General features: G+C 46.2%; 1 protein-coding gene across 1 annotated transcript; it reads right to left on the reverse strand.

Annotated features, from left to right (window-relative positions):
• Nucleotides 1–5,127: 5,127 nt before the first annotated feature.
• LOC111161650 (zinc finger protein 556-like) lies at nucleotides 5,128–25,511 on the reverse strand. The gene is made up of 5 exons (XM_022525415.1): nucleotides 25,416–25,511; nucleotides 8,006–8,132; nucleotides 6,971–7,154; nucleotides 5,363–6,340; nucleotides 5,128–5,197 (listed from the first exon to the last, which is right to left on the reverse strand). The coding sequence occupies exons 1-5, from the start codon at nucleotides 25,509–25,511 to the stop codon at nucleotides 5,128–5,130; spliced, it is 1,455 nt and encodes a 484-aa protein (XP_022381123.1).
• Between the last annotated feature and the right edge of the window lie 884 nt (nucleotides 25,512–26,395).

Here is a 26,395-nt window from a genome sequence, read left to right on the forward strand (position 1 = left end):
GCGTCCGCAGCCACGCTATGCAGTAGGTTTCTGCCGGGAAAGGGCGCCTCGCCCCCTCGCACTTGGATGGTTCCTGCATGGTTCCCCCAAATTCCACTGGAAGCCGGCGGCGAGGGGCTGCCCCCGCACTCCCGCTCAGTCGTAGGGTTCTCTGCCAGGCCCCTAGGTGGGCTCCCGCCGCCGATCCTGCGTCCTCTCCCACCCGCGTTCGCAACCCGCCGCACTCACCGCATCCTGCGGCTGAAAGCCAAGGTCCCTCCATCTCGGCATTCCGGTTTCCGGGGTATGCGCGACGACTTCTGGGACCCGGGAGCCAACCGAAAGCTGGTAGCGAGGGCGCGGAATTCACGGGCGGGCTCCTCCGGCACCCCCGCCCACCCAGACATCCACTGCGCATTCTCCGCCTCCCCAAAGCCCGAAGGCTGGTCTCAGCTCCGCCACAGGCGAGGTTCTCCGCGGCGGGAGCCTGCGCCTGCGTACTGCAGCCAACCCGGAACTCCCAGGTGTCTCCGCGGCCCCAATGCGACGGCTTCCGCGCTGCATCTCGGGAACTCTGAGGAGGCTCTTACTATGTACTACATTTCCCCCGAAGACGTGGGATCCGCCGCGGCTCGAGGTCAGGAAGTGAATACCGTCTGCAGCGGGAAGGTTCTGCAGATTCCACCTGGAGCTGTTGGGTTTGGAGCCCAAGAAACCCGTGGCGTTCACGGCGCATGCGCGACGTGCCCGGCTAGTACGTGAGAACAGGCGGGAGATAGCGGGACTGTGGGCGTGAGGGCGTGCGCATGCGCATGGCTGTGGGCGTGGCGTCCTCCTGGGTATGGTGCGCACGTGCTAGGCGTTGAGGCTCTGACCAGTTCGAAGGCGAGGATGCCAGGCTGGCGGTAGGGTGCTGAGTTCATTGGGGAGCCGTTGCTCCGGAGAAAGAATATGAGTCGCCACGTCACGCTCTTTCCTCGGACTCTCGTTGCAGCCATGTGGAGTTTCTGCGGGGATGAACAGGGGAGCACCTCCAGTGTACATCAGGAGCGAAAATTTGCAGCAGAGCGGATCAGGGTCGGGTTTGACCCGTAGATGTCAGGTGCTCTGAACTAAGTTGCAGATGGCTTCAGGACAGGACCGAATGTGTATGCCCACCACCAGGCCGACTGCCTCCACCCCTGCACCCCCTGAGGATCCGTGAGAATGCCCTGGAATTACTTTTTAATCTTAAACCACAGCATTCCCTGAGTTTTGGCCCCCGGAGCATGGTGTGAACCCAGAGACACATTGCTGGTTCCCTCTCACTTCCCTCAGGTAATGTGACTCAGGTGCGGACAGTGTGACCCTGCAGTGTGTTCTAACTTCAGGCGAGTCCCAAGAAAGGCCTGATGGGTCACAAGTCTCTAGGAGGTGGAAAGCACTGTTATTACTCACCGAAAAATAAAGATGTGGGTGGGTTTAAATTTTCCTTTAGTTAATAAGATATTTTTGCTTCTTTGTTTTCTAATAATTTATTTAAAAAAATAAAACTGGCCATTTTAAGTATAGTTCCGTGGGTTTTCATAAATTCATACTTTTACTACCATAGTCAAAATACAGAACACTCCATTCTCCCACGAAAACAACTTTAGTGCCCATTTGTAGACAAACTTCCCCCCACTCTTAATCCTCTGACCTATGCTAGTTCCTTATACCTTTACTTTTTCCAGAATGTCATAAAAGTATAGTCTTTTGAATACTGTATTCATTTAGAAAAGACTTTATGTATTTATTTTGAGAGAGAGAGAGAGAGAGAGAGAGAGAAGGAGCAGCGGGAGGGGCAGAAGGAGGGCAGAGAAGACTCCTCACTGAGCAGGGAGTCCAAGGTGGGGATCGATCCAGGACCCTGGGATTATGACCTGAGCTGAAGGCAGACACTTAACCAACTGAGCCATCTGGGTGCCCCTCCAATCCTGTGTTTAAAATTTAATGTTACATTTTGAAAATTGTGTACTCGTCCTCCAGAATTGGGAGATTTCAAATTCCCAACAGTGCCCAGATGGCTCAGGATCATGCAATAACAGTAATCTCTGCTGTGCTGTGAAAACAAGAGTTAACATGAGAAACGGATGAAGTCTGGACTTCATTTGCCTTTTAATTAAAAGCAGTGCTGTTATGTTTTTCTTTCCTAATACGTATTGGAAGTATAAGCATGTGGAAAGAATACCGGTAACAAGCAAAATGGACATTTTGGGCTTTGTGGATTATTAAAACAAAAGCTTACAAGTTCTCCTGCTATAGATGGTTATTAAAACTTTCCCTAGGGGCGCCTGGGTGGCTCAGTTGGTTAAGTGTCTGCCTTCGGCTCAGATCTTGATCCCAGCGTCCTAGAATCGAGCTCTGAGTTGGGCTCCCTGCTCAGCAGGGCGTCTGCTTCCTCCTCTCCCTGCTTTTGCATGCATGCTAGTGCTTTTGCTCTCTCTCTTTCTCAAATAAATAAAATCCTTTAGAAATTTCCCTAATTGAGGTTGTCTAATAAATTGGGATGTCACTCAAAAGGATACCCCTAGTCTGCAGCTTACTTCACTTATTCTTTGGGTAGTTTTCCCTTTTACCACCCATACCTCTTCTCCTTGCTTCTGTTAGGAAATCACAGTGGACTGCATAGAGATCGCTCTGCTCATTGAGGGGTTAGAACTGTGTGGATAACCATAAGTTTCCTTAAACTATGAGGAACTCTGATTTTCTGCAGAACAAATGTCAGTCAATGTGTGGGAGCCCCAAAATGATAGCACCAAATATATGAGGCCATTTCAAAATATTTCACAAGGATGTTAAATACAAACATCTATACACTGTGCTTCCAATTCATAGGAACTGTCTGATCCCAAATACCCATGTCCAGTCTCGTAAACATATATGACATGCCTAAAATCTTTAACCATTGCAAAGTTTGTGGCTAAACTGTATCTTCACTTTTATGGGAAATAATTACTATTAATTCCACGAGTGGGGAATTATTTCTATATTGCCACCCACTATTTATGAACACTTTTGAACAGTTCCAGAAAGGATCTAAGGCATGTTAGGTGGGGTAAGTATACATGAATCGATGATATTCCCATTCATTGAGGCCTCTATCCTTCATTCTTATCCCTTTTATCTGCCTTGTCATGGTTTATATTTTACTTCACTCCACTTTTATATTATCTAATGGACTTTTTAAAATACTGTCTCATCAGAATATTTTTATATCATTTGCTAGACTTATTTACTACTTAATTGCTTAAACTATTGAGTTTTTACTATTATGAATAAGAAATTATATTGACAAAACTGCACCAGTATACAAAATAAAATTTTCTAGCATGAAAAATGTCTAGATTTGAATGCACTTGGTAATATTGACTCAGAATGTATAATTCCTAAATTCACAGCTACAAAGTTGATTTGACAGGTGATAGTTGGAATGTTTTAATAATTTTCCATAACTTTTTAAAAGATTTTATTTATTTATTTGACAAACAGAGATCACAAGTAGGGAGAGAGGCAGGCAGAGAGAGAGGGGGAAGCGGGCTCCCTGCTGAGCAGAGAGCCTGATGCAGGGCTCGATCCCAGGACCCTGAGATTATGACCTGAGCCAAAGGCAGTGGCTTAACCTACTGAGCCACCCAGGAACCCCAACTTTCTGTAGAGAGTAAAGTAAATTAGTATACATTTGAAAACACAGTTAATAGGATATTTTTCAGAAACATTTTATACATTTTATAAAGTACATAACTCATATGAAAACAGTTAATAGACTATTTCTCAGAAACACAGCATTTGTTCAACAAAAAAAGTACACATCGTGTCCAACCACACATACTCAATCTTAATAACAAGACATCCTGAGGGGTTGCATCCAGTGCTGAGTAACAGAAAACCCACACAGTCTGCCCAGTATGTCAGTAGTGCTTATTTATTTCACAGAAATACTGGGTAAGTGTAGCTGCTCAAGGACGCTGCAGGGAAACACCTCCCTTATGTTGTTATGGGTGCCCCACTGCATCTGTTCTAGATGGAATCAGGAACACAGAAGCATAAGAAATAATAAGAGAATGAGGTGTTCACCATATGAATCAGGTGTTATTCAAATATGTTAAGATCTAGAGAAAAGAGGTCAGAGCATTAGACAATGTCAACAGCCATGACGTCCTAATCAGTGGCCTGGTGGACAGTATAGGGCTTTTGGGAAAATATAAGCTGTGGACATCGAACCACGGAGGTACCTCCATGATGGGAAGGCTGGTAGGGTGTCTGTGAAAGGCCACCCCCTGACAAAATGGAATTCATGCAGTTGCTATGTGTTTTGAGGATACTTTTGATTGGCAAGACTAGGAATCAGGAAAATAAGCTGCAGATGGTGCCCACCACATCCCCATGCATCTCTCTATCTCCTTATGTGGTGGTGGCTCAATAAACTGAAAATTGCTTCTTCCAAATCTCATGCAAGCTGGGCTCTCCAGAATTCTACCATGGAACCATATAGAGAAGGCCTCTTGGGAAATGTAGTTCCCAGCCTTACCTATGTTGATAGAACACAATCCAGAAGAACCATCTACACCTCTAGATTTCATTCTCTTCTTAACTGAAACATATTGTCCACTTCCTAACCAGAAGCCAGGACAAAGAGCATATAGCAACAGATGGAAATAATAATTCATATGAAACTATATTCTTTCAAGACCACTGCGTACCTACAAATTTCTGCCAATTTACATAATTACAAAATTGGAACCAAGCAAAATGGAATAATGAAACTCTGGCAAAAAAAAAAAAAAAAACGGTGTTGAGAATACATACCTTATGTAAGCAAAGGAGTGCCAACTTTCAAAGTCATAGTTTCTCTCAGGAAGAGAACATGATGGAATATATGTAATGGGAAAGTGATACCCAATTTGGAACACACTGGGCCAGTAAGAAAATCTAAACAAATATCAATGTTACATTAGTCTAAAGGTCCCACACTTACAGAACAATTTTAAAAAATAATATAAAAGTAGAGGTCCCATTAAGGATGAGATACTGAGGAATACCATCTTTGTAACTTTTGCACAATTTTTCTTCTGGTGTGGATTTCCCAAACTGTTTTAGATGAGTTAATTGGCATCAGGTTTTCTCACATTACTTACAAGTTTTCTTTTGTTGACTGTGAGTTCTCACATGACTATGAAAGGATTTGGGGCAACTGAAAGTTTTCCCACATTTTTCACAGGTATGAGGTCTCTCTCTAGTCTGCATCCTTACTGTTTTAGAAGGATGAGGACCATTTGCAGGCTTTTCCACATTGCTTACGATTACAGGCTTCTCTCCACTGTGTTTTTTGACATGTTTGTGTAAAGATGAGGACCAACCAAATGCTTTCCCACATTTTTCACACTTATAGGGTTTTTCTTTAGTCTGCATTCTTATATTTTTGGAAGAATGAGGGCCAACTGAAAGTTTTCCCACATGGCTTGCATTTACGGGTTTCTCTCCACTGTGATTTCTGTTATGTTTGTGCAAGGACGAAGACCAACCAAATGTTTTCCCACACTCTTCACACCTATAGGGTTTCTCTCCAGTCTGCATTCTTACATTTTTGGAAGGATGGGGGCCAACTGAAGGCCTGCCCACGTTGTTTGCATTTACAGGTTTGTCTTCAGTGTGCATTCTGACATGTTTGTGTAAGGATGAGGGCCAACCAAATGCTTTCCCACATTTTTCACATTTATAGGGTTTCTCTCCATTGTGAATTCTCACATGTCTCTGAAAGGATGTGAGCCAACAGTAGCCTTTCCCACACTGCTTACATTCATAGGGTTTCTCTCCAGTGTGCATTATCATATGTACTCGAAAGGATTTGGGACAGCTAAAGCCTTTCCCACACTGCTTACATTCATAGGGTTTCCCACCATTATGCATCATCACATGTACTCGAAAGGATTTAGGGCAACTGAAGGCTTTTCCACACTGCTTACATTCATAGGGTTTCTCTCCAGTGTGACTCCTTATATGTCCAGTGAGGGAATGGGAACGAATAAATGTTTTCCCACAAAGCTGACATGCATAGGGTTTCTCTCCACTGTGAGTTTTCACATGATTCCTCAGGTATGAAGAACAACTGAAGGCTTTCCCACATTCCTCACATTGATAAAGTTTGCGTCCAGTGTGACTCCTTTTGTGCCTCTTAAGGGATGAACGATGCCTGAAGACTTTTCCACACTGACTGCATTCATACAGTTTTACTCCACTGGAAGTTTTCTTGTACAGCTTAATATTTGGAATATGGCTGACAATTTCTCCACATGTATCACCTTTGCTACTTTCACAGAGTCTCTCCACTATATGACTTCTGCTAAAAAAAGGGGGGGGGCACATTGTTAATGGTTTGTGTATTCATAATTTATTAATATTTGTTAATGAGTGCTAGGATTATATTTCTCCCATTTTCTATATATATGTAGGCTTTCTTTTTTTTAAGAGTTTATTGGCTTATTTGAGAGAGAGAGAGAGAGAGAGAGAGAGAGTACCACAGCAGGGAGGGGCAGAGAGAAAAGGAGAAGGAGACTCCCCACTGAGCAGGGAGCCTGATGCAAGACTCGATCCCAGGACCCTGGGATTATGATCTGAGCTGAAGGCAGAGGCTTAACCCACTGAGCCACCCAGGTACCCCATAAATACAGGTCTTCTGTCCTGTTTGAATTATTTCAAAGTGAAAAAAACTAGCTGCTTTGGGAATGCGATTAAGCACAGCCTACTACTACAACAGTGTTTCTCACATATGGTTCCCTGATCATTGTTTCCCACTGAATTATCTTTCCAATGCTCAATGTCTGAGTCACATGAAGAAAAAAAAGGAAGGAATGATTTGTGAATAAACAAATCTGGAGCAAGGTTTATCAGTTTTTTGGTTTTGTTTTTTTAATTTCATGAACTAGTAAGATTCTCTCCTGGACTATTGTGTTTTCTCCAAAGTGCAACTCACCTCAAATATCTTCCCTCATTGTTGTGTTTATCTTCAATGCACTGGTCTTCCCAATTTTCTCCAAAAAGGGAGGTCCAGAAATCATTTTTTGTGAATCTTGCTATTTTCTGTTCATTGGATAATTTTTCTCCAAAACTATCCTGCTGAGAAATGGACCCAATGGTTTTAAATTGAGTCTCATCATCTAAAACAAAACAGGGAACAAATCTTATCAGGAAGGCACCTGTGAGCAAAGAAATACATTCAGTTTAGCTGTTTCAAAACTTCATTATTAAGAGGCATAAGAGGGGGGCACCTGGCTGGCTCAGTGGGTTAAGCCTCTGCCTTCGGCTCAGGTCATGATCTCAGGGTCCTGGGATCCAGCCCCACATCAGGCTCTCTGCTCAGCAAGGAGCCTGCTTCCCCCTCTCTCTCTGCCTGCCTCTCTGCCTTACGATCTCTCTCTGTCAAATAAATAAATAAAGACTTTAAAAAAAAATGAGGCACTAGAGGTCAAAATGGAGGCAATTTATATCTTAATTTTTTAAGAGATTTTATTTATTTGACAGAGAAAGCGCACATGCACAAGCAGGGGGAGCAGCAGGTAGAGGAAAAGATAGAAGCGGGCTCCTGAAGATCAGAGAGCCTGATGCAGGGCTTGATCCCAGGGCCGTAGCATGACCTGAGGTGAAAGCAGATGCATAACCCAGTGAGCCGCCCAGGCGCCCCTGGAGGAGATTTAATATGCACAGAAACACCACAAGATTTCAAACAATCAGCTTCCCCACGCCCACAGAGTGACTCATGGATGTATGCCCAGACTGATGACACTGAAGGACCCTAAGGATTTCAAAGAAGACAGATAGAAAAATACAGGTTAATATGTAGATTTTTACTGTCACAGAGAAACTGTTAGATTCTAGATCCATGATAGCTGTTATCATGCCTGTTTTGTTTATCAATGTGTACTCCTTCTTTAGTCCAAATCTTGAAATAGGCTTAATGAATACATACTTAGTCTCTAAATAACCAAGTGAAGGGTGAATGCCTCCTTACCTACTGAGACCAGGTTCCTGAAGGTCTCCAGCATCACATCTCTGTAGAGCTTCCTCTGAGAAGGATTCAGCATAGCCCACTCCTCTTGGGTGAAGTCCACAACCACATCCTCGAAAACCACTGAGTCCTATAACAAGCCACATAATCGTAGGAGAGCGGGTGACATGGACAACACAGGGAAAGTGGACTCAAATTCACCAGAAGTTCAAGCAAGATTCATTGGTCTCCCCACATCTAATCTATGCCCACACTCATTTTCTGTATCATAATCTTTTCTTTTTATAGATTTTATTTATTTATTTATTTATTTGAGAGAGAGTGAGTGCATGCAAGGGAGCATGAGCAGGGCGGCGGGTTGGGGGGAGCAGCAGAGGGAAAGACAGAAGCAGACTCCCAGCTAACAGGGAGCCCAACATAGTACTTGATCCCAGGACCCTGAGATCATGACCTGAGCCAAAGGCAGACACTTAACTGACCTGAGCCACCCAGGTGCCCTCTGTATCATACTCTTTCCTTTTTTTTTTTTTAAAGATTTTATTTATTTATTTGACAGAGAAAGACACAGCGAGAGAAGGAACACAACTAGGAGGAGTGGGAGAGGGAGAAGCAGACTTCCCGCTGATTGCGCCTGATGTGGGGCTCGATCCCAGGACTCTGGAATCACAACCTGAGCCAAAAACAGACACTTAACGACTGAGTCCCCTAGGCTCCCCCTTCTGTATCATCGTCTTACACCGTTAACACATTGAACTTATCTCTCTCTCCATTTTTACTGTGGCCTTCCTGTGTGATCCCTGCCTTTTCACAGAGTCTAGAATAGTCCAAAAAATACTGGAGAAATTAGAGAAATGCTATACAAATGAAACAAATATTGCTATTTTATGACTATCAATTCCTTGTGACAAAAATGATTTCCTTTCTTTCCTTATTGCCCACCACAACTCCCAGCACTGCATAAGCCACCAGTTCAAATCTTGATGAGATTCTGATAAATAAAAACACACTGAAGGAACTTTTCCTTCATTTCCTCTCAACAGCAGTGAGAGGCCCAAGGTAGAAACCAAACTTACAATGTGGGCCAACTGACCCTGTGTCTTGATGTTCCCCATTCGAAATCTGCAAGTCCAGCTGGGTGCAGAAAGACTTCTGCAGAAGTGCTCATTTTAATTTCTATGTGTATTATTTAATACATTTTTTATCACAGAATCAATTGCTACTCCTTCTTCCTTATATCCCCTTAATTTGAGACAGGAGAGGTATTGAGAAAGAGGAGGAAAGAGGAAGACGTGAGAATTCAGAAGGAGAGAAGAAGACATGAGAACTTAGACCTCTCCGTAATATCCACATTCATGAACCTTGGTGTTGGTGTGCATTCATATTGCGGACACACAAATACACACTGAGGTTACAAGATGCCAGAACAGCTCATTCCATCCAAGGCATGCTGGTGCCTTGATCTTGGACTTCCCAGCCTCCATATCTGTGAGAAATACATCTCTGTGGTTTACAGGCCACTCTTCGGTATTTCATTGCAGCAGCCCGAGTGGGCTAAGACACATTGCCAGAGACTGGAGCAAATTGAGATGCGGAGTAACAGTCAAGGTGGTGGACAGTGATGGGAGGTGGAGCACATCATCTTGTGGGGAACGAGTCAGATCTGACTCTGTGAGAAATGCGGACTATTCAGCATTTTGCACAGAGCAGTGACGTCCTCCTATGGCTTTAATGACCCATCACTTGTGTTGAGACTTGAGCGCAGGGGATGGATGTAGAGACCAGAACAGCTGATGAGAAAATAAAGCCAGAGCCAGGTGAGAAGAAGGTGGGTCACCCTGGGCACTCACAGTGGAATGTGCAGGGAAAACATAGATAAGAGCTACTGATTCCCAGTGGACTGAAGTCAGGGCAAGACAGAATGAGATTTAATGACTCTGGTCAATTCTCACAGTAAAAACTGGAATAATGGAGTTTCCATCAATCGAGATGTAGGAGACCTTATGTGGATTAAGTTCTTGGGGAACTTGAGGAAGAGCAATTCACCTTAAGGTATACCAAGATGGGGATAAGAATAAGATATCCCAGGACACCTGGGTGGCTCAGTGGGTTGAGCCTTGGCCTTCAGCTCAGGTCATGATATCAGGGTCCTGGGATGGAGCCCTGAATCAGGCGCTCTGCTCAGCAGGGAGCCTGCTTCCCGCCCCCCTCTCTCTGCCTCTCTGCCTACTTGTGATCTCTGTTAAATAAATAAATAAATCTTTAAAAAATAAAATAATAAAATAAAGATTATTTTTAAAGGAACATATAAATGGAGTGAAGTTCATTATTTTCTATCCAAAAAAGTACAAAACTAGATTTTCTATCCAAAAGTACAAAACTATTTTCTATCCAAAAAAGTACAAAACTAGATTCCTGCCTCACTCCTAATCAACACTATACTAGAGATCCAATCTAGTGCCACTTGGAAATAAACAAATATGCAGAATTATAAAAGAATAGAAGATCATTGTTATCGTTAGCACGAACAAGCATATGCATAGGACCCCAACAGAACAAAGAACCAAAGGATAAGATTTTTAGCATGATTCTAGATCAAAAACACAAGATGAAAATAAAAGTCATCCCCTTTCCATTTAATAACGACACTACGTTGGAAAACTCGTGTTAAAAAGTGAGCATGAGGGGCACCTGGGTGGCTCAGTGGGTTAAGCCTCTGCCTTCAGCTCGGGTCATGATCCCAGGGTCCTGGGATCGAGCCCCACATCGGGCTCTCTGCTCGGCAGGGAGCCTGCTTCCCCCTCTCTCTGTCTGCCTCTCTGCCTACTTGTGATCTCTCTCTCTCTCTCTCTCTCTGTCAAATAAATAAATAAAATCTTAAAAAAAAAAAGTGAGCATGACTGTGTGGCAATATGAGGTACCCTGTGGAGCTGCTCCCCAGCAAAACTATGAAATCACTTTTAACACCATCATTTCAAGCCTCTGGACATAGTCCTGAGGGCAGGGAGCTGAGGAAACAGGTATTCATGAAACTCGATACGAATTCAGTAAGAAAAGTTAACAGTCTGGTATTTGAACCAAGACCACTCTCCCTTTCCCTAGACTTCTTTTTCAGACTGCAGCCAAAAACACGGGCTCCTAACTGGAGAAGAAGGATGTCAGCATTTCTCATCCTGCCCCCGTTAGCTGTGACTGAGTTCAAGCTCCAAGCAAGGGCAATTGACAGGTGGGGGCTCTCCACTTCCACCAGCCCCCACATGTGGGGTCTACAGTGGGCACAGGGCTGATGAGAATACTGGACACCTAACTGGTCTTGTTCTGCCTCATAAGGCAGAGGTTCCACATCCGAGAGAGGCAAGTTGAGAAGGCATCAGGCAACTGCCCTTCAGCTCTAAGTGGGGTGTCACTCAGGAAGAAGTGTGCCTCCATCCCCATCTCACCGCAGTTCCCTGGCTCTGAGATACTGACAAGGAGGAAAAGCAGGCTCTAAAACGGATCGCCCCAGCCTCTTCCTGGAGAACGGACTTCATTTACAACAGGAGATGGAGAATCTTAAGCCTAAGGGCGCTCTCAGAAACAATGCGAGTTGTGGTGAAAGGCAACAGGGAAGAGATTCAAGATACAGGCAAAATCGTCGTCCACCTTGTTTGCAGGGAAGAAACAAGGAAAGAGGAAGCTGGGGGACCCTTCCAAGGATCTGAACAACCAACAAACATTGATCTGTGAACTATTCCTTCCCAGGAGTCCAAATTCGACTGATTAGCCCATAGAGGAAAGTATGCACCGTGGCAGTTTCAAAACAGTCAAGCCGTCAGCCAACAATCAGTGGAGCTTAATAGCTTAATAGTCAAGGAAAGAAAAGAAAAGAAGAAAACCCCGTCCAGACCACTGCCATCCCAGGGTGACTGAGGAGGAATACCAGAGGCTTAACACTGAAGGGGGTGGGATGGGAGTGAAATAGATTTGACTAAAATAATCCAGCCGGTCACCAAGCAGGCACAGTCATGGCCCCAGAGGACAGAGGCTAGTACCCCAAATTGCTACAATGTATTACCTGTAGTGTCCAGTTTCCAACAAAAAATTACAAGGCATGAAAAAGAAAAGGACACTGTGACCCTTATAGCAGACAAATAAGCAGGCAATGGAAACTGGGAGCAAACAGATATTGGATTTAACAGAAGAAGGCGTCAAAGGGACTTACAAATGTGTTCAAAGAACTAAAGGAAATCATGATTAAAGATGCAGAGGAATAGATAATGACAGTGATGCACCAAATAATATCAATAAAGAGACAGAAATTATTCTGGAGGAAATTTTCCACAGGAAAATTCTGGAGTCGGAAAGCACAGTAACTGAATCAAGTCCCTAGAGGACTCAACCACTGATTTGAACTTGCAGGTGAAAGAACTACAAAGTACGTTACTCCATCCTCATGAACTGTCCAGAATAAGAAATTCTCAAGAGGCAGAAAGTGCATTAGTGGTTATTTATGGCTGGGAGCAGGATGGAGGGTGATAGATAAAGGGCATGAGGTTTCTCTTGAGGCGATAAAAACAAACTAAAATTGAACATGGTGATGGCTGCTTCTTTCTGTGAAGAAACAGACACACTGAACTATATACATCCTAAATTGGTAAATTGTACAATATGTGAATTATATCTTAATAAACCTTTTTTTTTAAGCTAGCACATAATGGGGCTCCTGGGTGGCTCAGTCACTGAGACTCTACCTTAGGATCAAGTCATGATCTCAGGGTCCTGGGATCGAGCCCCGCATCGGTTCCCTGCTCAGTGGGAAGCCTGCTTCTCCTTCTCCCACTCCCCCTACTTGTGTTCCCTCTCTTGCTGTCTGTCTCTCTCTCTCTCTCTGTCAAATAAATTAAAAAAATAAAACCTTAAAAAATAAAGCTAACACATAATAAAGAATTCTACTGAAGGGTATAAAAAGATTCTAATGGGCCAAAACCTCAACTTTATTGGGTAATATCAAAGTAGAATTAAGTAAATAGAAATTTGGGACATGTTCTTAGAAAGAATTCAATGTCACCAAGATGTCAGCTGCCCAAAAAGAAACCTGTAGTCTTTATAAAATTCCAGTAAATCCTCAGAAATGATTTTCCACGACTTCATAAAAACAACTTCTTCAAACCTAATAGAAAGATCAAATGTGCAAAGAAGACAAAATTTTCTTAAGAACAAAGTACAGGTTCTGCAAATACTTCAAGGAGTTTGAAACTGCAGTAGTCTGGGCGATACATTATTAGCATGCGGATAAATAGATTCAGGGAAAGGAAAAGCATCCAGAAGGGATCCACATGTATATGGAAATTTGATAAATGACAGAGCAAGCATCATAGAGCAGTGGCCGAAATGATGTACACTGTCACATATGGGGCAGGGAGAAACTGGTATCCAGCTGGAAAAACAGCACTGTTCCTATGTAGTCCGTGAACAACGACAACTTCATTCTATAGTTAAATGGGAAAGACAGGAGCACCGGGTGGTGCAGTTGGTTAAGTGCCCAACTCTTGGTTCCAGCACGGGTCATGATCTCAGGTTGTGAGATGGAGCCAGGGTCAGGCTCTGTGGTCAGCGGGGAGTCTGCTTGAGATTCTGTCTCTCCCTCTCCCTATGATCCTACCTCTATTCTCTCTCTCTCTCTCTCTCTCTCTCTCTCTCGCAAATAAAGGAATAAATATTTTTTTAAAGATTTCACTAATTTATTTGAGAGAGAGAGCACAAGCAGAGGGAGGGGCAGAAGGAGAAGCAGACTCTCCATTGGATAGGGAGACTGACAGGGGGCTTGATCCCAGGACCCTGCAATCATGACCCCAGCCAAAACCAAGAGTCAGATGCTTAACTCACCGAGCCACCAAGATGCCCCTCAAATAATAGATCTTTAAAAAAATAAATTAAGAAACTGAAAAGGCAAACCAAAATTTGAGATAAAGATATTTACAACATAGACAAATATAAAAATGTGTGCAGAGTAAAAATGAAGGGTCAAACAAATGAATAAAAAATAGGAAAATGACTAAAACATGTACCACAAAAGATGGAAGACCATATATGAAAAAAGAGTTGGGTCACCTGGGTGACTCAGTGGGTGAAGCCTCTGCCTTTGGCTCAGGTCATGATCCCAGGATCATGGGATCGAGTCCAGCATCAGGCTCTCTGCTCAGCAGGGAGCCTGCTTCTCCATCTCTCTCTGCCTACCTCTCTGCCTACTTGTGATCTCTGTCTGTCCAATAAAAAAATAAAATCTTAAAAAAAAAAGAGTCAACCTCATTGGTAATGAGCAAAAGAAAATCTCAAACAGATCCCATTTCAAGCCAAGAAGGGCAGAAATCACGAAACTGGATAATCTCAGGTGCTGAAGGTCACACGGAAGAAGTAAGCAGTTATGCGTGCATGTTTGCAGAATCAACTGATACGCTTAATTGGATGTCGCATAAATTTGAGCTTGGCCATGATCTACAATGCAGAGATTTTCCTCCAGTATGGGGCATTTGGCCTTGGACACTGAAACAAGACTCCACAGAAGTGGCATTTTTCACAAAAGCCAAAGACAAACTTGAAAAACCCAAGCCCCGCAAGCACTGGAACGAAGAACAAATTGAAAGAATACGGCTTTCGGAGAGAAGCACGCACGAAACAGACCGAGGCACAGAACCATAGGAAAGCCTTTTTGGTGCAATTCTGTTAATTTCCCAAAGAAGTAAAATGAAGCAGAACACTGCTTCGTAAAAAAAATCACAAAAGGTAAAGGTATGAAGATCAAGCAAAGAAACAATCAGTGGTCATCGGTGGGACAAGACGGTGGTGCGTTCGGGGAGGGTCATGTGGGGAGACTTACAGCTACCCACGGCCCATTTAGGAATCCAGGTGGCGAATTCACAGACGTTCACACTGTGGCTGGTGTTTGGATGTCCCAGACACCTGGATATGCACTCTAAATACGGCAGATTTCACCATAAAAGTTAAAGCATTAATCAAGGTTGGAGAATAACACTTGTATGTTTGCTTACCATGTAATATGAAAAAGTCCTGATTAACAAACCTGGGTAGAAGAATATTCAGTGCAGATCAAGTGCCTAATTAGAGAGAACTAGTTGTTTAAACTTGAAAATCAAAGACGTCTGACATTATATGAAAAGGTCTGCAGGACCATCATGTGAGCAAAAGTACATTGCCTCGTGTTCATCATATTACTTTTCTATAACAAAAGAAAAACGTTTGCACTTCTGTTTCATTTTGCAGAAAGAAACACTGATAAAAATGCACAAGAAATTGGGGCTCCTGGGTGGCTCAGTGGGTTAAAGCCTCTGCCTTCAGCTCAGGTCATGCTGGGATCGAGCCCCACATCGGGCTCTTTGCTCAGTGGGAGCCTGCCTTCCCTCCTCTCTCTGCCTGCCTCTCTGCCTACTTGTGATTTCTCTCTGTCAAATAAATAAATAAACTCTTTTAAAAAATGCACAAGAAATTATTAAAACTGGTTGTCTGAGGGGGGCTGGGATAGAGCTGGCACAGGCCAGGATATGCTGGCAGGAAGTTGTCCTGTGTTAGATTTTCAATGTTTTGCAGGGTTTTTAAACCTTTATGCGTAAGGGCCTGCCCCTCCCAGAGGAACTAGCTTGTGGACCCCGGAAGTAGGGGCGGGGCGGGCGGGTGGAGACGTCCAATCGGTGAGCGTGGGTGTATCCACGGGGTGAATTAGGATTCAATTGGCCGCCTGTGTAGGGGCGGGGCTCAACCACCCCCATAAAGGTCGGTCTGCGAGGCTGGCGAAGGCGGGACAAGGAGGGCTGTCGGAGGAGGAAGAAGGAAGCAGCAGCGGCAGAGTCGGCGGGAGAAGAAGAGTTGTAACAGCTCTTGTAAGAGCTATGAGTGCCCCCGGCGCCCCGAGCCGCCAGCGGTCCCGACGCCAGCAGCCCCGCCCACACCGCGGCTTCCGGCGGGGCGCCGCGGGGACAGCCTAGACGGCAGCAACCTCGCCGGGAACCCTGAGCCGCTGCCTCGCCGGAGCTGTGTCATTCCAGGGAGCGGCTTCGTCAGGAAAGAGGCCTCCTCCAGAGCGGCCTCGCCGGAGCAGCCTTGTCTGGGGAGCAGCCTTGTCAGAGTGGCGTCGCGGGAAGCAGAATCTGTGTCATCCGTGTTGTCCTCCCAGTCATCATTGCTGTCGTCATCACCTCTTCTTGGGAGCGGCCCTGCCCGGGGGGCGACCTCACCAGCCGAGGCCTTCTTGGGAGTGGCCTCTTCTTGGGAGCGGCTCCGACCAGGGAGCAGCCTCATCTGCGGAGCAGCCTCATCTGCGGAGCAGCCTCGTCCGGAGCGGCCTTCTTGGGAGTGACCTTGTCAGAATCATCGTCGTCATCTTTTCGTAAGAGACAGCCCTGACCGGTCAGTTTGATTTTTGATGCTTGGTGTGAAATAAAGCTTTGTTTGATTTTCGCTTTATATCAGTCTCGTTCCTTTGATCACGGACCCTAACATTATGTACATTATCTAACTTCACATAAAGAGAAATCTATATGTTATGTTTTTGCTTTTTTAAAAAACCACTTATTTATTTACTTCTTTATTTTAGAGACAGAGGGACAGCACTCAAAGGGGATGGAGAGAGAGAGAATTCCAAGCACGCTCCACACTGAGCACAGAGCCTGACACAGGACTCAATCCCACGACCCTGAGATCATGACCTGAGCCGAAACCAAGAGTCTGACGTTCAACTGACAGAAACCCCCCAGCAACACCGCGCTCCTGTATTTTGCTTTTTAACACTTTTTCTTTTTATTTGGCAACCACTTTTCCCTGTGGTTTTAAGATTTAATCCTGTGAGGGGCGCCTGGGTGGCTCAGTGGGTTAAAGCCTCTGCCCTCGGCTCAGGTCATGATCCCAGGGTCCTGGGATCGAGCCCGGCATCGGGCTCCCTGCTCAGCGGGGAGCCTGCTTACCCCTCCCTCCCACCTACCTCTCTGCCTACTTGTGATCTCTGTCTGTCAAATAAATAAACAAAATCTTTTTTAAAAAATTTAATCCTGTGAAAATGAATAAAGGTAAGCCTCACTAACACGGAGTTGGAAGAAAAGATAATAATAATGAATGAAAAAAAGAAAGAAGAAAAACCCAAAAGGGAACAAAGAAAATCAGATGGAGTTGGCTGGCCAAAAGGGGGAGCCCATTCCACCTCGACTGCAAGAAGGACTTCCCGTTACACACTCGGGCAGAAGACCCTACGGGGAAGAGTGGTCAGTCACAGCGCCCGGCAGGAAGAGATGTCCGAGGCGTCCCCCAGAAGAGGCCGACTACCCGCAGGCCGTCTGGCGGGCTCCGTCAGTGCAGCCTGACACTCTGGACCTCAGGGCTATGCGCCTGAGCCCCACATTGGGCGTAGAGCCTACTATCAAACATTTTAAAAATAAAATAAAAAATAAGAATGGAGAATCCTTTTTTTTAAAAGATTTTATTTATTTGACAGAGATCACAAGCAGGCAGAGAGGCAGGCGGAGAGAGAGGGGGAAGCAGGCTCCCCGCTGAGCAGAGAGCCCAATGTGGGGCTCGATCCCAGGACCCTGGGATCATGATCTGAGCTGAAGACAGAGGCTTTTTTAAAAAAAAAAACTTTTTAAAGATTTTTATTTGTTTATTTCACAGAGAGAGAGAGAGAGATCACAAGTAGCAGAGCAGAAGGCAGAGAGAGGGGGGGACGCAGGTTCCCTGCTGAGCCGAGAGCCCGAAGCGGGGCTTGATCCCAGGACCCTGAGATCATGACCTGAGCTGAAGAAAGAGGCTTAACCCACTGAGACACCCAGGCTCCCCTTTTTAAAAGATTTTATTTATTTATTTGACAGAGAGAGACACAGCGAGACCAAGTACACAAGCAGGGAGAGTGGGAGAGGGGGAAGTAGGCTCCCCACTGAGCAGGAAGCCCGACGTGGGGATCAATCCCAGGACCCTGGGATCACGACCCCAGCTGAAGGCAGACACTTAACCGACTGAGCCACCCAGGTGCCCCTGAAGACAGAGGATTTAACCCACTGAGCCACCCAGGCACCCCAGAATGGAGAATCCTTTAAAAAAGAGAGAGAGAAGAGAAATTGACTACCCCTATAATTCAACAAGAAAGACTGTCATCAGAACTCAGAGAAATTCTCATCCCCCTTTGTCCAGTGGGCTTTTGTCCAAGCAAGCCATCCAAACTCCCTCCTTCTACAAAGAATAATGTTCCTCTCCTTTGTTTGTTGGACATGCCTATGGTGCTGCTATAGCTTATATGTCCCAAATTACAATTCTCTGCTAGTCCTGAATAAACCCACTTTTGCTGGTAAAGTGACTGACATTAATTTTTAAGGTTAACAACTCCCTGAAAACTAAAGTTTATGACAGTGTAAACCATGAAAAGTAAAATATCTCAAACATCTTTACAACTAAAATGACAGGTGACATCATCATTGTTTCCACTCTATCTCAAACTGGGGAGTATTTTTTCTTTTAAAAAAAATATTTAAGGGGCGCCTGGGTGGCTCAGTGGGTTAAAGCCTCTGCCTTCAGCTCAGGTCATGATCCCAGGGTCCTGGGATCGAGCCCCGCATCGGACTCTCTGCTCAGCAGGGAGCCTGCTTCCTCCTCTCTCTCTGCCTGACTCTCTGCCTACTTGTGATCTTTGTCTGTCAAATAAATAAATAAAATCTTTTAAAAAAAATATTTAATTATTTGAGACAGAGAGAGAGTGAGTGGGGGGGGGGGCGTGCCAGAGGGGGACAGAGAGAATATCAAGCAGACTCCATGCTGAGCTGGGAGCCTGACTTAGAGCCGGATGCGGGACTCAGTCTCATGACCCTGAGATTATGACCTGAGCTGCCACCAGGAGTCAGACACTTAACAGACTGCACCCCAAGGTGCCCCTCAAAGTGGGGAGTATTTTCAAATGTGAAGGATACTTCACATGGTAGGGGTTTGGACCTAACCCATTCAACACACTATGATTTTCAAGGATTTGCATATCCAAAGCTAACTTTCCTCATATCGGTTAAAATAAAGACTGTCTTAGGAATAGTACATTTTAAATTTCATAACTCTATAGAGACAATCACTGATATAAAAAATTATGGGAAAAGTGAAAAATTAACCTGAGTTTAAATACAGCCATCTCCTATCTGGACATCTTACCGAAAAAGGAAGAAAAATGTATGCTTCCAGAATTCTCTTGTCTTCTATTTTATCTCTCAGTCCACTTCTGCTCACCCAAGAAAATAAAAAAGCCTTACACACTCAAACAGGAACATGAAAAGGCCAAACGTTTAGGGAGACTGGAGTTATACAGCAGTAACATTTGATACAGGAATCAGAATGAGAGAAAACCAAACATTTCCATCAGCTCAGATAAAGCCACTCACTTATCCGCTGTTCGCAAAGAAAACCCACCATATTCAGAAGGTGACAACAATCACAGGCTTGGGGTCCAGAGCCTCACTGCAGAAATAGCAGCCTTCTGCCGGCCAGGCCCCGTGATGGAGGAGAGGGAGACCTGAGCAGACACAGGGATGAACACCCTCTTCTCCCCACCTAGCGGGTGGAAATGCTCCCTCTCCAGGCTTCAATTCTCAGTAGCCAGGAAACTCTTGGCTGGAGTCAGGTTAAGTCTCTACCCCAAATGAACTTCCACATTCATAATTCTTTCTGTAGAAGACAGACCCCGAAAGAGTCTTTCCCTAAGTCCGACCTTGATAGGCTTTCTCAGTGCGCACACGCTAGGCTCTGAGGGCACCACCTCTGTATGTGGCCACCCCAAATGTATTATTTAGAACCAGGAGGGGGAGTGGCAAGTACGATCTCAGAAAGGGCATCACCGCCAGCCACACACATTTTTCAGTGCCCTGCAACTTTCCTAGGCGCACACACCCCTCCTCCAGATGGTGTGGGCAGCCTGGGACACAGGCAGAGAAGAGACTCTCCAGAAAGAAACCATTTCATTCCCTCCTTCTGCTGTCGCGTGGCTGCCCTTACTTAGCTTGGAGTCACTGGGCAGGGCCCTATCCCCACTCCGGGTCATCGGGATTTAGCAAGAGTCTCTGAAGTCTAATAATACCAGACAAAATAGAATTATTCTATTCTGCTGAAAAGAATAGCTGCCGTTTTTGGTGAGTCTTTGTAATTCACCAATTAATATGCCAAACGTTTTGTGTGTGGAAATGCATTCGTTTGTACACTTTCATCGCGGGAGAGAGGGTTTCTCTTAGATTCTTTCCCCCAGTAGCATCCTCAAGGCTAAGCTCTGGAATTCCATTTGTCATCACCAGAAAGAAAACAACAGATGTGAGAAACTTAACCACACACGCTCCAGGAGAGAAAAAAAGACACAACAAGAATTTTTTACAAACGCAATGTTAAGACTCGATCTTTTACTTTTTTTTCCCTGAAATTGACCCCTCCCGTGTTACTTTGCAAATATTTTATCTAATCTCTCAAAGTCTGTTAGTAAAATGTATTTCGCATTTACTGAAAAACCCGGGGCTTGAATAACCTAATAAATCTTTCCAAGGTGACAAACCCAGGGAGGGGCAGTGCAAAACGGGAACACAGCCACCGATGACTCAAGGGTCAAGCGCGGCCACCCTCCCACGTGGGCCTCCCCCCCGCCACCACCTGTTCTCCGAGATGCTCCCGGAGCGCCCTCCCAGCCCTCCCGGAGCGCCCTGGCGCCTGCCCCACTGCAGGTCTCCAGCGCATTCTGCTTTGCAGGTTGCCCCACGGGCAGACGGGGTGGGTCTTCTCTGTCCTTGGCTTTTGCCTCCTTCACCCTGAGAACCCGGAGGGCAGGAAACCTTTCTCTACCCCTCGGTAGCCGCATCTGGGCGCCTGACGACTAAAGTCCCTCCAGGAAATGAGAACTGGACGGTCACTTAGGGATCAAGGACCTGCCAGGGGATCTCTCTGAGCCCAGGGCCCTAAGCAGGTCTCCCCAGACTCCTCGCCCGCGCCCCACGGCTGTCCTCTGGGAGGAAACGACCGGGGGCTGAGACTCCCGCACTCCCGGGTGGGAGCATTTGCGCTCCTCTGGTCACCCCAGGCATCCTCAGAACCCAGACCCATGTGTGGATGGGACAGGACGCCGGGACCTCACCCCGCGGCCAAGGGCGGAAACTCGGGTCAGCACCTGGATGGGGTGGGAGAGGGGGAGGAACCCGGGCCACCTCCAGCCGGTACCGGCCTGTTCGAAACAGCCTCTCCCGGTGTCGGCCCGACCCCACGCACTCACCATCTCTCAGCCCCGCTCCTGGCTCTCCCTGCGTCCTCCGTGTGACTGCCCGGCCCGCGCAGGCGAGAGCGAAGCAGACCGAAGACACCTGCCGCCGCACGGGGCAGGGGCACACTAGTGCCTGGGGCCGGCTGCGGGCCTAGACCGTGAGGCTGGGAGCGCGCCCGCCCCCTGCTCTGACTGGACGGTGCTCCCGGCCCTCGGATCCTGATTGGGTAGTGCTCGGAACCCCGCCCCGGCCCTCCTAATAGGGTAGCCCAACACCCCAGGGCCGCTGCTGGGACGATTCCGCACAAGTGGAACACAGGGGGCAGGCCTCTTCCGGCTGTCACAAGAGGCACATTTGTGTCCAAGTAGAAGTAGCTCTAATTCCTTGAGGACTTGGGGGTCTTCCCGCAGCTCCGTGGCACCCCCTGTTTCCAGACTCCGTTTCCCCATGGAGCAACACATCTTTGTCCAGAGAGGGGTGGGGGGGTACCCGAGCCTGGCTGGGCTGGGACAAGACGGGACGGCCCAGGAGGGCCTGGTGTCCTCCGGGAGTCGGAGGTTGGCTTGGGACGGGAGGGTAACCGGTGGGTCTGTCTAAGAACACAGACTTTGACAGTGACTTCACCACGTGTAGTGCAGGGTCTGGATTCGTTTTGATGTTTGGCGGCTGACACAGCTGAGGCCGCGTCTATGCTGCCCCACCCCACTCACCTGCTGCTTCAGATCAGGGAGGTCCAGCCAATGAGTGCTGGGAGCTCACGGGAAATCGGAACCCTGCAGCCTAAATCTGGGCTCCGAACAACCACAAGTTACCAGATGGATTTATTAGAATGCTCAGGTTTACATTTTACATTAAAAGGAAATTAATCGCAGATCTGTGTTTTAGTGTATCGCTACAGACTTTGAAATGTGAATGGCTAGGATATCCCTCAGGCCACTTAACTCTTCGAAGAAAAGAGCAAAAGCTTAAATAAACTTGGAATGGACCCAGAAATTTAATATGCGTAACAGATTGAGTCAAAAAATTCCTAGTGCATTTAATATGCTTCCCTGTGAAGAAAATACTTGCCAGTTTAAGAGCTGGTGGAAGGAAACGCTATTGCATATTTTACAAAGTTGAAAAAATTCGTGTGTTATGGTTTTTAAAAAGGATTGTTCACTTTCATAAAAATTAGTGCTCAGAGACATAGCATGTAGAAAAGAGGGTTCTCATTAAAAATGTATTGCTCAGGGCGCCTGGGTGGCTCAGTCCGTAAGCGTCTGCCTTTGGCTCAGGTCACGATCTCCGGGTCCTGGGATCGAGTCCAACACGGAGCTCCCAGCTCAGCAGGGAGCCTGCTTCTCCCTCTCCCTCTGGCTGCTGCTCCTCTCTGCTGCTCTCTGTCAGATAAATAAATAAAAATCTTCAGAAAATACATTACTCATTTGATTTATAAGGTATAAAAATAAAACATAATATATTTATTTTTATTATTTATAAATGAACAAGTTTTTTAAAGACTTATTTGAGAAAGAGATAGCACTTGTTGGGAGGGGCAGAGGGTGAGGGAGAGCAGATCTCAAGCAGAGGTGGAGTGTGGGGAGGGGCTCAGTCTCAGGACCCTGAGATCGTGTCCTGAGCTGAAGCCAAGAATCCCACACTTATGTGACTGCACCAGCCAGGGGCCCCTGAATGAACACAAAGTTTAACAAATCACCTGAGATTTAGAAATCTGCCTTAAAACTCTCTCCTAGCACACCCTCTAGCATCATGTCCCTTTGCCCCCTCCAAATTTCAATTTTATCAGTTTTCATACATACAGAGTTTATGTAAAGAGAAGCAATTTCAACTACATTGTTTCTTCCCTTAGGCATACAAAGGTAATGTGGCTTACACACTAATATGTGCTCGATTCTCTTCAGTTGGAAATAAATTCCTGCAGCTGTGAAATTAAACCTGTGATGGTTTAATTTCATGTAAACCGTTCTTTTTAGAGACTGGGCCCAACACCAATCTTCTGCTACTCAAATGAATACCGAGGCAAGTTAAATGGACCCAGTTAAAAGGCTTGTGAATAGTTCCAAATAGCTGGTCTATTCTCTAATAGGATAAAACAATATTTTAAAATTGTACTTTTTTTCACATGTAAAACTCTTTAAATTTTTATAGTGTGCCATCTCATACTTTGAAAACATTGCATAAATGTCCCCCCTTAAGCTTAAGTATTAAATATTAAGTATGTCCTATCTTAAGTATTAATATTGCATGAACTCTGGAGATTGGACATGATCCTCAACAGACTTCGGGCAGATATTAGACTCCCAATGTGTCCTCCTTTCTTCCTTTCCCTCCCACCCCCAATGTGACTGCTATTGTGAATTTTACAGTTATTCTTCATAGATTTGCCATCTATTGTTCAGCACTAAGTAATGTTTCAACTCTGCCTTTTTTTTTTTTTTTTAGCTTTTCATGAAAGGGCATTATAGAATTACCGGGAATATGGTCATCACTCGTTGGTTTCCCTTCTGTTTTCACACACACAGGCTTCTGAGGCTGGGATTAACCCAATTTACTTATCCATTCTGGTGTTTATACTTCTGGGGCTGTTTCAAGTTTGTTTTCCTCTTGTGAAAAACGCTGCTCCTGTTTCAATTTCCAAATGACCATGCATAACAAATTCTCTATATTGGAGAAAAATTACTTAGTTGGAGACTACAGATAATTTCAAATTTATAGGAAATGCCAATGAAATGTATGAATCGATTCTCCCACTATTCTTTTTTTAGATTTTATTTATTTATTCGACAGAGATCACAAGTAGGCAGAGAAGTAGGCAGAGAGAGAGGAGGAAGCAGGCTCCCCGCTGAGCAGAGAGCCCAACACGGGGCTCGATTCCAGGACCCTGAGATCATGACCTGAGCTGTAGGCAAAGGCTTTAAGCCATTGACCCACCCAGGCGCCCCAGACTCTCCCACTATTCTTACATACGTTTATTTATCCCAAGATTGACAACACTGAAACTGTGGAACATTTGCCTGTATCATACATGTGAAGACGACTGTTTTGTGATTATATCTTGCTTTTTGCTAATTACCGGTGATATTGAGCATTTTTTGTCTTTCACCTATGAAATATTTATCAGTCATTTTCTTACATTTAATTCATTTGTACGTTTATTGGTTTCTTCTGGTATCTTTTTAAAAAAGATTTTAAAGATTTGACAGAGAGAGAGTAAGAGAGACGGCGAGAGAGAGAGTACAAGCAGGGTGTGGGGAGAAGGCCTCATGTGGGGTTTGATCCCCTGGGATCATGACTTGAGCGGAAGGAAGACAGTGAACGACTGAGCCACCCAGGTGCCCCTTCTGCCACCTTTATATACTCTGGACATGAATTGTTTTCAGTTGTATGTATTGCAAATATCATGCCCCAGAATGTGCTTATCTTTGTACTCCCTTTATTCTACATTTCAGTGGTCTGTAGGTTTGAGTTTAGTTTTTCATTCTCTTCCTTTGTAGCGTACTCTTTTCTCTTATATAAGAAAACTCTCCATATTCTGAAGTCATAAAAACTTGCTGTAACTTCTAAGAGTGTTCTAGCTTCCTTCTTCACAGGTAAATTTTCAAGAAGTAGATTATCATTCATGGAGTTGACAGAAGATTCGTTATTCCCTTGTAGATAACCACTGTCCATGTGTTAATGTAGCCGTAATTTCTACCGCTGTGCAGCGATGCATGCCGCATCTTCTTGGTAAAATATATTTGTATTTTATAACATGGGGACATTTTTATCCCTGAAATGAGCTCTAGTCCTTGACAAGTATCTAAGAAATTCGGAATTATACTGTCCAATATTCCATTCATGACTTATTCCTCACTCCAAACTGAGTTTTCTAGGACATTATTATGATCACAGTCATGGTTTCATGGACACATACATGTATCAAAACTTACTCATATCTGAATTTTATTGTAGTTCAGTTATTTTCAATAAACCTAAAAAGCTGGCTTGGTTCCCAACCTTTCTATTTCCTGTAGCATCAAACTCAACAAAGATAATTGCGACGCCTTCTAGTTTTCCCACACATAAGGGTTTCTGATACAGTAATTTCGTCCCCCCCGGAGGTCAGCAGAACCCGCCTGGAAATGAGGACCGGACCAGCCGTTCCGCCGTCACACACGGGCTGGGCCCACCGGGAAGCACTGCGCGGACACGAGAACGCCCGCTCCCAGGGCACCGGACGCTGCGTCCCGGGCGCTCACCGCAGAACCTACACCGCCGCGCCGCATGGAAACGCCACGGAGTATCGTCGCACGTCCGGCTCCGCAGACACGCGACGGCGGGGTTTGCGCACAAGCGTCGTGGTGGAGCCGCAGCCGCCGGGACCGGGGTAGACCCGCCGTTCTCGCGCCCGACCCACTGGCAGGAGTCCCCAAACCCACGCGCGGGTGCCCCCAGCCATCCTGGGGCACAGGGGTGCTCCGGGGCCCTCCCTGCCCCTCAGAACTGCAGAGCGGACTCCGGGCCCCGAGGGCTCCGCCGGGGAGCCGCCTCGTCCCGCACGCGGTCTCCTCCGAAGCCATCCCCGCGCGGCAGCGCCCCCGTCCCCCGCCGTGGGGCCTCCCTTCCGCGTCGGCCGACGCTGCCCCCGCGCAGGGGGACATGATGGTGGAGGCCTCCGAGCTGGGGCCACCAGGAGAAGCGCCACCGATCGGGACGTCGCGGCCCTCGGTACTTCAGAGCTGGAGCTGGGGGAGTGCGCGGCGAGACCCGCACCACTACCGTCAGCGCTCCCGCCCCGAACCCGCGAACGCTCTGGCGGACTCCGCACGCTGAGTAGGTCCGCCTGCGCGGCGGCCCCGACGAGCTCCCAGGGGTCTCCAGCACGCAGGGGTGGACGCAGGCCCGTGCTGCATGCTGGGAAAAGTCTGAGTGCCGGGACTCCCCGCCTCTGAGAGGGCCTCTTTTCGGAACTACATTTCCCACAGGCCAGCGGGCTGGGTTCCGCGCCGTGGGGGCGCCACGCAGGACGAAGGGCGCATGCGCCCCAGCTGGCTTCTCAGAACACTAGTCCTGGAGCCTGCGGGTAAGGCAGACGCGGAGGTGGGCGGTCGGGGTGTGGGAGACTCCGAGTGTCAGACCTGAGCTGGGAGACAAGTCGCGTTGGTGACTG

Source organism: Enhydra lutris, unplaced genomic scaffold (assembly GCF_002288905.1).
Source record: "Enhydra lutris kenyoni isolate GAN:26980312 unplaced genomic scaffold, ASM228890v2 scaffoldscaffold86, whole genome shotgun sequence".
Taxonomy (NCBI): Eukaryota; Metazoa; Chordata; class Mammalia; order Carnivora; family Mustelidae; genus Enhydra; species Enhydra lutris.

Bases quoted from the DNA above. Each gene is read 5' to 3' on its own strand.
- LOC111161650 (XM_022525415.1), bottom strand. From the start codon at position 25,511: ATGCGGCGCGGCGGTGTAGGTTCTGCGGTGAGCGCCCGGGACGCAGCG. The intron at 8,133-25,415 runs GTGGGCCCAGCC...GGCTTGTTATAG, and splicing joins TGTCCGCGCAGTGCTTCCCG to GACTCAGTGGTTTTCGAGGA. The intron at 5,198-5,362 runs ATTTGGTTGGTC...ATGTGGGAAAAC, and splicing joins TGTGAAAAATGTGGGAAAGC to TTTCAGTTGCCCCAAATCCT.